The sequence below is a fragment of the Mycetomoellerius zeteki genome, unplaced genomic scaffold (genome assembly GCF_001594055.1).
Source record: "Mycetomoellerius zeteki isolate Tzet28-1 unplaced genomic scaffold, Tzet1.0 scaffold102, whole genome shotgun sequence".
Classification (NCBI taxonomy): domain Eukaryota; kingdom Metazoa; phylum Arthropoda; class Insecta; order Hymenoptera; family Formicidae; genus Mycetomoellerius; species Mycetomoellerius zeteki.
The window spans coordinates 2,205,900-2,217,909 of NW_017255933.1; the positions used below are offsets into that span (position 1 = coordinate 2,205,900).

Below are 12,010 nucleotides of genomic sequence, written 5' to 3' on the forward strand. Positions count from 1 at the left end.
CGATGTACATATATTCGCTTTCGCGAGTTCTCGAGTCCTGGATTATACTTAAGGATGAATGACTCGCGATTTTTGTCCTTTCCTAATTTTTAGTGATTTTTAAACTGAAAGAAAGCAAAAATTTTTAATTGAGAATAATGAGAATAAAAATTAAGCAACAAATGCATTTATGAAATTTAATATAATTTCATCGTTTTCTCCATTTGATTTACCATTAATTAATTCATATATAAATGTATTTTATCACAAAATAGGATAATTGCTGAAAATGAGCTGAAATTAAACAAAGATTTACGTGGTTATTTCATCGAAGGACCAAAACTTTTTTTAATTGCATTAACGAGAAGAGAGAACATTTTTTAAATGACGAATTATTATGCAATATTGATTAGAACAAGATTAAATTTTCACATGCGTTGTGACGTAACACTGTATAACGTGGCGTTTTAAAGATAGCTCTCTCTTATGTCATGCATCACGTGACGTCTAACCACTGCGTTTTAGATAATGAAATATTTTGCAAGAATATGTCCTGTGTAATGAATTAAAAATAAAACAAATTATGTGGAATTTATTTTTATTTCAATTAAACTTTGCAATAATCGACAATAAGTATTAAGATAATAAAATATATGCACGGTTAATTCAATATTACGATTTTGATATAGAAGCAACCCTGTATATCGATTGTTCTATAATTATTTTGAATAAATTATTACTTCTTCGTTATGAAAAAATATTAGCCACAACAAAAAATATAGTTTTTTAAATTTGTTCTTAATTTTAAACTCAATAAAGTTAAAAAATACAATAATATTGTAATATAAAAAATAAAAAGAAAAATAATATAAATTTATTTAAATAAGGTATACTTTATGAGTCAGGAAATATATCGTAGATACAAGCAAGATACTGTAAATCTAGATAATAAAAAGCCATATTTTAGAATGTACTAGCAAAATAATGTAAAATGATTCTGTCACTTTGTTTCAATAAGCGTATACAGATATTTGCGCGGTAATTTTGAATAATCCCGAATACATGCGCGAATCGACATATATTAAATTATCAACATTTTACGTGTAAATAGACAAGCATCGAGGGGGACGTTTCCTTGTAGCAAAGTTAACACCTGCAAAGCCAGCAAAACAAGGAGCATCGTAGTACACCCAAGATAGATCACCGATGTGTCATGTCTAGCTGGTTTACCAGGTCAGTTATCACCCATCGTAGAACGTCATGGTATAATTAGCGTGCTGTGGTTTGACGTCATTGTTTCATATAAATACTGAATGCCCGATCCCGGCCACCATAAACTCGTGAGAGAGCTGTCTCGACGTGCTATTGCATTTTTAAATAAATGCTTTGCATTGAAACGTGTTACTTCCTCTTTTGCGTAATCTAATTTTGAGGGAAAACGATTATTTTTTTGCTAAACACACACATCGTCAATATAATTCGATACTTTCAAATACAGAATGGTAAGTATATTTTCCTCAAATTTAAACAAATCATTTTTCTTAAATATACGTATATAGTTTTTATTTTTATTACAAATCTAATGTCTTCTATGATTTATGAAAAAAATTAAAAAAAAAATTTTTTTATAAAAATAAAAAATTTAATTGATTTCGAAACTTATTTAAATTATGCATAAAAATTATTAGAAGCAAATCCGTTTTATTTTAACAAATACATTCATATATATACATATACTGGGAATATGCAGAGAACATCTACTAACTGTTAAGAATTTTTTTAAAATACCTATGTTTAATTTGAAATTTGGGGTAATATTTTTTCAGTATGAATTATTGATCTACAAATCTTTAGACATCCATCGATGCTGTGGACATAAAGACAATTTTTTTTTCTTTCTCAGATGACTGCTACATTCATCGTCTTCGCACTGCTGTTCGTCGCCTGTTCTTACGCATCACCTCTTAGAATGATGAGCATGTATGATTCTCCCATACTTGTTGTGCCGCTCGTTGTTCAAGAACTAGATGATCCGCAAGTTTTGATAAATAAGGAATCGATGTACGCATTAAATGACGGTTCTAAAGTTGCGAATAGTATCGCAACTCCCAACATTGAAAAACGAAGTATAGAGGAAGCAAATGATGATGATATTGAGACTGCAGCTGGTACCAATGTTCTTCGTCCTCTCTTCGTGTATCGGCAACAGGTTGCGTATCGACAACGTGCCAGGGATGCTGTCCGACAAGGTAGAGGTAGACGAATATAAACAAAAGAACCAAAAGCCGATTTGGAGATTTCAACAATTGCAATTAATTGTTATGTATCTCATTTTGGTATTATCGGGAGGATAATACATTCGAGATACTTGAGAACTTTCATATAAAGCCTCAATGGTCCTAAAGATCTTCAAAGTCCTAAAGAAGGATTGAAAGAAGATTGGGCAAGAAAAACTTCATGAAATTTAAATAAAGATACGCGAAGCTCAAAGAAAAATGGATAAATTATGGAAAAACTAAGATGGTTTTCCATTAAAATGATTCGATTAAACAAAATACGGACATCTATTTTGAAAAATAGTAAGCTATGATACGAACTTTTTTTAAACAAAACTGATATCTACAGCTCGCCAGGACTGTATGAGATAAAGCTTGCTGCTCGCAGATATTTATAGGTGCGCCGCGAGCATACAAGAATAAAAACTCAAGTTTATAAACAGCGGAGCGGAAGACTCGCTCCAATATGAAAATTTGGGGCGCAAATAAAACTGTTTTCTTGTCGACGGAGCTTACCGCTGAGATAAAAAAAATATGTGAAGTATAGAAAAAAATACAGAGAGTCGGTAACGGAAAGGAAGCTTTTGTATCGAAAAATGAGTAAACTTTAAAATATCAGCGAAGAGTATTGAACTTGTTAGTATAATTATGCTAAAAGGTTGTGGACGTTATTTCGATGGAGATTAACGGTACACATTAACGGGTGTGAACTAATCTTGCTGATTCAGAAGAGTCTTTCTTTTAACGATTAGCGGAACAACAAGAGCAAAAAATCAAGAAAGCATTTAGTTATTTTACGATCATATGATCTCTTATAAAAATCCTATAGATTTAAGTCGGATTAAAATTAAACATACAAGAGAGTGAGCTGATTAAAATAATAAACAGAAGAATTAGAGGAAGCGGCAGTATATACAATATTTACTTTATAATTTCTAATGTAATTAGAATTTTCTTTAATTATAAATCGATTGTTACTTAAAAATAGCATTAATAATTAAAAGCTATCGACCAAAGTTGTCTTACGCAAGCAAATAGGTTAATAATATTACTCGAATGGATACTCGAATGTACATATGAGAGTATTATTTATGATACGATTTCTTTGAGACTAAATGTTACATTACGTAATGAAATAAATATGTGTATGGCATTTTATAAATAAATGTAGAATGTTAATTATATGTTCATTTTACTTCTTATTCCTATCATCATTCATAAATACATAACATATAATAAATTAAAATAATAGATACATTTTTTATGTCTTAATATAATTCATACTTAATTATTTCTTGTAATACTAAAACTTATTGATACAATCTCAAAAGAAAATGTTCATTAAAATAATAAAATATAGAATTGAGAACACAGAAATTAATAAAATAATAAAATAATTTATTATTTAATTTTATTTTAAGATAGTGTAGCTTTGTTTTAAAAAATTTTAAATATAAGATTTAAAAAAATTAAACACCAGCTCAATTTAATTATAAATTATCAACTTTTATTGGCAAAAATGTCATTCTAATTAGAAAACTTTGATAAAATTATTTTAGGAGTAATTTCTCTCTTTTCGAGATTTACAATTTAGATTTTATCATTTTAATTATAAAAGTTTATAAGATTATTTCTTTACATTTACTATTAATACATATTTCTTTCTCTGTTTTCTCTATCAGGAATATTTGTCATCACTATTTTCTACTTACATAGCTATGCAAATTTAATTTCCTTTCAATGAAATGGAAAAGAAAAAACTCAGAAACTTTCATTTATTTTCCCGAAAATACAGGGTATCTCCAGTAATTACGATAAGGTTCCCTTCTGTCGTTCGCTCGATATCTTTGATTCGGAAACTCTCTTCGATAATACGGATATGCAGACGAATATCTATCTTCAGCCATGCTGAGATCACCCTCGTAGTTCAGATTCCGTTTCGATGGAAGAACACTTCTACTATCGTCATGGTTGTTAGACTTAACATCACTGGAGATCGATGCGAGATTTGAGTAGTCTACGTCGCCTTTTTCAGTTTGACGAGTTAGACGAGCCGGTATTAAACTAGGATCCAGTAGGATATCATGCGACGACAAATCTTCAGATGGTTCTTCTTTACGATCTGCATCATTTTCTTTATCCTCATTGTGTCTTAAATGTTCCATATCTTTAATATTGCTGCTTGAAAAGTCATCAGTTGAAATTGTGAATGCATTTGATGCGTTATTCAAATATAACGGATCCTTCGCGTGTTCTTCAACCTGGGTAGAGTTCTTCATGGGATTTTCAATGAAAGGATACTTACAATTAGTATTATTTTGTACATTCTGCTTCAGATCTACGTAATTTTTAACATCTCTTACGTCATGTACATCGTCCCATGAAGTTTCAATCATTGCTGACGATCCAGTGGACATTGATTCTGTCAGGATCGCGAGAGAATAGAAACTGAAGAGGATAACGCTCAAGCGTTCCATTTGAATCACGGATTTTCTGGATGGTACAAAGAGTACAGTTTCCAATTGCTAACTAATGGCTCAGAAAGTTGAAGCAAGTCTTTTATAGCTTGCTACTCAGGATTCATTGCTAAATTACTTGCTAAACACTATCGAGTCTCGATATCGTTAAGAGACCGCTAATCATAAGTACAATATTTTTTCGTGGTTGATCAAATAGTAGTTGATGTAATATTCAAATGTTCTTGTACGTTATATTATTTCATAACCGTTTCATAAATTTATGGAATGTGAGAAATTATATTTAAAACGATAAATATAATGAATATCCAATCTTTGACAATTTTCTACAATTTTAATTAAAGTTACTAAAATATAAGAAATAAAATACTAACACATATATATTAATCAAAATAAAAAATCAATATTTAATACAACATGAAAAAATATGAAAAATACAAGATTATAACTCATTTGAATTAATTATTATATGATTGACAATTATGTCTGTCTGTATGATCTTCATGATGCAGCATCCGTGCAACGAAGTTTACCGCGAGGTTGATACTCACGTTTATTAACAGAGAAATGATAATTCTTTCAGCATGTCATATAAAACCAGTATGATCCGTTATACCTTGACAGAGCTGGAAAATCTTTGGCGAAGCAGTGTCGTTGAAGCTACAGGAAGATTATTGCACAGTTTTATTATCAAAATGAAAAACGACTCATCGGTACGTTTTTAGATTAATTCATTTGAAAAGTCCACTTTTTATATAGCAATTAACACAATATATATAAATGTAAGAAGAATATACGCTAAATTTTGCGTCATCGACTGCAATCTATACAAATTTTTTATTTGAAAAAGATTATTTATACTTATAAAGTTAATAAGAAATATGAAATATAAAAAGTACATGAACGTATAATATTTATTAAATTAAAAAGTCCTTTAATCACTTTAATTATTGACTTGGAGTTGATAGTAGTATGATAAAATTTTTTTTAATGACAAATCAATATATGTATATGTGTGCATTAATAAAAAATTTAAATACATTTTTTTTAATAATTAAATTTATCGAATTAAAATCTCGTGAAAGTAAATTCTATTTTAAACTTTAATCTGTTTAAAGTATACTGCTTTTTAATTGCATTCAAATCAAAACGTAAGCTCGTATTTTTAAAATATCATTGATTGCATTTTATAGCTTGGAAGTATCATGTTTTTTGTGATCTTCGTATTATTCGTGTGCATATCGGATGCTAAACCTATTGATTATGAAGATGTTGCAAATTTGTTACCAACGGAACCTCAGACTACGAATGATACGTTGGCCGCCGTTGTGCGGGATCCGGTAGTGCAAGATGCTGTACAAAATATAGTTGGCAATGGATCTTTAGAAGGCTTGGTGATAAAGAAGAAAGTACTTGTTATGCCCGCCACTGAACCTACTAAGGTTTATTTATCATATTCTATATATTTTATATGTATATACAATTAATTATAAATATTACTCCAACATTTCTGTACATCTGCTCATAAAGAACACGGTATTCATTTGTATTTAAAAATACAAATGAATACTGCTGCTATTAATGATATACTTGTTAATTATTAGTATCTGACTAGTATCATTAGCTTTTATTAACAATAACAAACTAATTCATAGCATGATTCATGATTAATCATTTACATAACAGAAGTTTGGAAATGCTAATTAGTTATTAAAAAGAATTACATAATTTTGTTGTCGCAATTATCAATTGTTGCTTTATATTACACTGATTTATTTTTAGTATAAAGATAAATAACTGTTTTTAGGAAAATAAAAAAAAATTTAGCATATGTTTATAATATATTTAATTTTTCGAATTTATTACATTGTTATTTAAAAGTAAAATCTTTTTAAGGTGGTGTCACAGAGTGAGCAGGTTCTTATCGTTCCCATGACGGATTTAGAGGATGTACGGAAAAACATAACAGAGACTGTGAATGCAGAAACTGATGTAGATGATTTAATACCTACAGATGTTCAATTTTTTACTGAAAACGGCGAAAATGGATACATAAACTCGGTAAAATATGTAAAAATGCTATGTTGATATTGATATTCCATTATCGTAACATATCTTTTTTTATATCCCAATAACATACATGTTTAAGACGTCGTAGGCTGATATTTCGTTCTTATATATAAGATCGTCTTAAATACAGTCTTAAGATATCATAAATCAATCAGAACTATTAGCATCTTATTACAAGACAGGTTTGAAATAAAAACGGGTTACGAATACTGGCCATAAAGACCGTCTTATAAACATGCGTGTTGCCTGGGAACTATATATAAATTAATTCAAAGTTATAAGATGGCTTTAATAAATAAACAAATTTTAAAAGTACATACAGCCACGACACTCGATATTATTAGTGAAAGTCATTTATTAATCCTGACATTAAAAATATATGTAATCTAAACGTTATTAATTGCGTTACTGTTCGTTTGCTAGCACAGGTATGTTTAATTGTTGTTGATGTAAAGTTCAAACTAATATTTTTGTAAAAAATTTTTGTAATTTCTGACTCAAATTAATTTTAATATAGTAATTGGTAATATTGCGTATGCATAACATTCGGGAAAAAATTATCACACAAGGATATCCATTTAATACATGGAGAGAATTTTGTTTTAAAATTTACCCCGAAAATATGGTAGTTGTGATACAATACAATATTTTAAAGATTTTTACAATGCATTTCAGTAAAATTAATCAAACTTATTTTATACTTTATTGAAGTTTTATTAATGAATGAGAGAGATTTATATTAAAATTCTTGAAAATACATTGTTGTCTCACGACTATCATATTTTCAAGATAAACTCTAAGAAAAAATTCTCTCCGTGTACAATAAGGACAGCCTTATCTTAACCAAAGGAATTTTATGGACACAGTAGAGTGATTTGTTCGAAATCGATATGGAACATTCGCCATCATTTTAACGGAAGAAGTGAAGACAGGTTTAAACTATTGTAACACCAGCGCTAATTAGAATATCGGGAAATAATTTTTTTACTGATGATGGTCAGAAAATCTGACCGAAACGTTTAGATTATATATTTTTAATATCAGAATTAATAAATGACTTTCACTAATAATATCGAGTGTCGTGTCTGTACTTTTAAAATTTGCAGGGTTGGCAAACGTTACTTTTCAGTTACTTTGTCATTACTCTTTATAGTAAATAATTTGATGAAGATGTTGCAATTTTTTATGACGGTAATGCTAACTAACTAAACACTAAGGTTGTACTAAAGTTAGAAAAGTCACATTGAAAAGTAACTTGTCACTATTATGCGTTACACCGAAAAAATTATAAGTATAACGAGTAACGCGTAACGTTATTCATTACTAAAAAGTAACGCGTTACAAATTAGGAGTTATTTTTTTCAGTAATGACTTTTTCAATCCATTACAAGTAACGATTGACTTTTCTAACTCTGATGTTAGCATCATAAAAAATTCACAATGTTATTATCAAATCGTTATTATAACAAGGTAATGATCAACAAAATTACGGCGTTACAAGTAACGCGTTACTTGCCAACCTTGAAAATTTGTGTATATAAATGATCGACATTTGTCCTGATGTATATCAACCGTCGATGTTCTATGTAACTTATAAAAAAATTATTAAAGAACATGTGGTGGATTGACGTAATGTTATCAAGCATATGATCTTCGAGGAAAGTAAAGATCTTTCGTCTTATGTATTACAGCACGATGATTTATACGAAGCATCAACCGAAATATCTGAAAGTACGCAGAAGCCGTTCCTTATCGATAACATTCCACAAGAAATTCCATATCTCGTGCCAAACCCGAGTCAGGAAATAGTGCCCTCGGAACATTCACCACTCACAATATCGATACCAATCATTGCATTCCTTGAACCCGCAAAAATTTCTGATGATAAAATTAATGTGCCAATCGCGACAGTATTACCAACGCAAGATGAAATCTTAAACAGTCAATTGGAGAACAACCGTGACGAAGTTCAACGGAATGTTCAAAATTACGTCGATGAAAGCTCGTGGAGCGTGGATCCTAATAATTGGCGACCTGGTCTATCCTCTTCGAAGGTAAATCCATTTCTCACAATATTTAAAATAATTTCTTTAAGTTCTTTATTTTTTAGGAACTATGAAATTTTGATGGACAATTGCTTAAAACGTAATTATAAAGAAACTTCATTACTTCAATTATTATGATTAAATTTACATAACGTTACATTATATGTACGTTACTAGATATTAGAAAATAATGCTACAGAAAAAATTTAAATCTAAAATTAAACTATAAAAACATTAGTATACTCGTATTTTATAGATAATATTTCAAAATTGCAATAAATTATAATCGTTACGATCAATACAATTATAAGTAATTAAATTAAAGTTAGTTACAAATTTTGCGTTTAAAGATATAAAAATGAATATATTCAGAGGAAGATTAAAAAATGTTTCTTTATCATAGGAAGTATCACCTTTACTGTACGAACCAAGTATAAAACAGACCAAGTACACGAATGATATTAATTCCGAAAATTTGTTGCCTACCACAATGCCTCATGTTGATATTATAACACCACTTTTTTGGACTTCGGATGCGGACATTAACTATCCCAAGGATCCTCACGATATGGAAGTCGCCGCAGATATTGTTTTTAGACCGCTCTTATCCGAGACGAAATTATCGATATAGACCCTAATATTCCAATGATTATTATTAGTATTTTAACAGTAGTGAACGTTCTCATTATTATTATAATAATTTATAAAGCGTAAATAATTACCTTTCATAATTGTCAAGTTAAACTACATACGTTAATTTAAATTATATAAAAATATAATTTACTAAATTTATTGTTTATTGCGATTTTTACATTTTTAACTCGATTTTTAAGTCTATAAATTTTTAAGTCTTTAAATGATAAAATGGACTAGACTAATGTTTGAGTTAATAAATATTTATTAATAAAATATCGATATAATTGTAACTGAGCAATTATGAAATGGAAAATAAAAAATAAATTAAGATAAATTATATTTACAAATTACTTAGTTTTGCTTTGCCCCCGTCCTTTAATCCCGTTCTTTCTTCCAAATATCTATATGCTATACTATATGATATTTAAATGAGCAATCGCAATAATTATCTGTTATTATCGTTTTTAATTAACACGCAACTCAGTTATGCGTCATAGTCAGAGTTAAACTTGACACACTCGAAGAATTATTCCTTGTTTTTTATTTAATAAAACACGTTTTTTCACATTACGTATGGATTCCTCAAAATAGAATGTGTGTATATGTTAAATGGTCGCGAATTTAAACCTCTAAAAAAGGAAGCTTTGGAATTAATTTAACATTTACTAGATCGTATCTTGAGATATATAGCTGCATATTTAGAGAGTGTTTATCAGAGCGTCTGATATAAATGAAACGTGTGTCAGTATACGTATATTCTAAAGCGGAACATAAAATCTGTGTAAAATAAATATGCCGTTTTAAAAAATATATAAATTCGAGGATGCAGATTAATATCTTTCTACTGTTTTCATGAGAAAAACGAATAAAATCGATACTTCTTTCAAAAGTAGCACTGTATATATTGCTGTATATATTGCAATACTTAAAAAGTAGGGTAATTAGTGTGCATAATTATATTTGAATCTTATTACCTGACAGAAATGAAGAAAGTAGTAATCTATATTATTTTTCAACGATTGCTTAAAAAAATATTTAACTCCTTAAACGATGACTTGTATGATTGATTATAATTGTTGCAACTAATTTTGCAATAAATAAAGCATTGCTTCATGATAATACCGAATTATTATGTTTCACTATTATAAAAATTATTATTATATATTTCTTATTAAAATAATATCTATATTTTATTATAACAACTCTATTAAAGTAGAATTTTAATATTTATATATTATCAATATTTCTTTAATGGCCCATTTAATATTAAATGCATAACATATTAAAGAATAATGTTTGTAACATAGGTACAGTTCCTAATATTAGATGACAATAAAATTGTGAACGTCAAGGTCTCATTGGCAAATCGTTTGAACGATTATTGGCGTACTTACTAGAAATACGGTAGAATTACTGCAGTCTGTAGTAAACGTGTCATTGTTAATGCCCTCGGGGCGAATAGTTAGTCACTCACTCCTTCATCTATTCATTCATGCGACGTAAGACAGTGATTGTCTAATTTCTCGTGATGTCCTTAGACTTCTTAATTAGAGTAATAAATGTGTACCTCGTAAATCATTCAATAATAATTTTAATTAAAATTTAAATATAAAACAACATATTATTTATATAGGTATCGATAGTAAAAGGTACAAAATAAATTTTATTATTTTTGTTCTTTATATTAGAATTACTTTTAAATGAGAAACACTGTCACCATCACTGGAAGAGTGGGAAAACCACTTGCATATGCAACACGTGCGAATCGTACGTACAAATGTTTAGCGTTCAATGAATAAGCGTTTAACACTAGCAGAATTCATTGTGCATTACAAGAAAATGCCTAATCCTTAGTTTACATTAAAGTCGGTAGTTTTGGTATCTGTATCATCGTAAAAACCAAGTTTCATAATAAACTAAAAAAATGTCTTCAGTTTCCAATTGTTAAATTTCTAATTTTTTGTTAAAATAATACAAAAGTTATGTGAACGTAAGCTTAATATATAATAGTATAAGTACTACTTTATTATAGAATTATTTTTTATTATTTATCTCGCTTATATTACAATGTACAACTTAAATCCATACAACTTTTCCAAAAAATTCAATTTGAGATATAAAGTGAATAATAAATTATAATAAGAAGTTATTATAAGTTATAGGTTATAATAATAAATTATAGTAGTAGTAATGGTATGTTCAAAAATTCTGCATCTGTATAAATTTCGTAAAATTCACAACATCCTGAAAGTATTATTTCGCAGATATAGTCGAAAGTTTGCTTCCCTTTCCCTTCCCCTGACATCTTTTTTCTATCGAGGACTTTCACCGATCTTGGGTAGCAAAAGAAACACTATGAATTTTCGAGTCTCTTCATCCGTTTGCGGTTCGTTTATGAAGATGATTCACTGTAGACTCACGCAGTGCAGTGGCGGGATTTTTACCAGGAACAAGACTGCTCTTGCTTTACAACGAATCTGCATATCACAGACTCCTGTGTGAAACTAACTTAATTGCGTTCTTCGAG

General features: G+C 28.9%; 3 protein-coding genes across 4 annotated transcripts; 2 read left to right on the forward strand and 1 right to left on the reverse strand.

Annotated features, from left to right (window-relative positions):
• Nucleotides 1-1,331: 1,331 nt before the first annotated feature.
• Nucleotides 1,332-3,158, forward strand: LOC108720381 (uncharacterized). The gene is made up of 2 exons (XM_018444368.1): nt 1,332-1,481; nt 1,883-3,158. The coding sequence occupies exons 1-2, from the start codon at nt 1,479-1,481 to the stop codon at nt 2,246-2,248; spliced, it is 369 nt and encodes a 122-aa protein (XP_018299870.1). The 5' UTR covers nt 1,332-1,478; the 3' UTR covers nt 2,249-3,158.
• An 845-nt stretch (nt 3,159-4,003) lies between these two features.
• Nucleotides 4,004-4,774, reverse strand: LOC108720366 (uncharacterized). Of its 2 annotated transcripts, XM_018444356.1 has the most exons (3): nt 4,619-4,774; nt 4,282-4,528; nt 4,004-4,245 (listed from the first exon to the last, which is right to left on the reverse strand). In XM_018444356.1, the coding sequence occupies exons 1-3, from the start codon at nt 4,730-4,732 to the stop codon at nt 4,031-4,033; spliced, it is 576 nt and encodes a 191-aa protein (XP_018299858.1). In that variant the 5' UTR covers nt 4,733-4,774; the 3' UTR covers nt 4,004-4,030. The 2 variants fall into 2 exon arrangements, with proteins under 2 accessions (XP_018299858.1, XP_018299849.1); XM_018444347.1 differs by having other exon boundaries at nt 4,004-4,528.
• Nucleotides 4,775-5,361: 587 nt separating this feature from the next.
• On the forward strand, nt 5,362-9,478 carry LOC108731888 (uncharacterized). The gene is made up of 5 exons (XM_018462439.1): nt 5,362-5,445; nt 5,926-6,174; nt 6,629-6,793; nt 8,494-8,856; nt 9,251-9,478. The coding sequence occupies exons 1-5, from the start codon at nt 5,428-5,430 to the stop codon at nt 9,476-9,478; spliced, it is 1,023 nt and encodes a 340-aa protein (XP_018317941.1). The 5' UTR covers nt 5,362-5,427.
• The last annotated feature ends 2,532 nt before the right edge of the window (nt 9,479-12,010 follow it).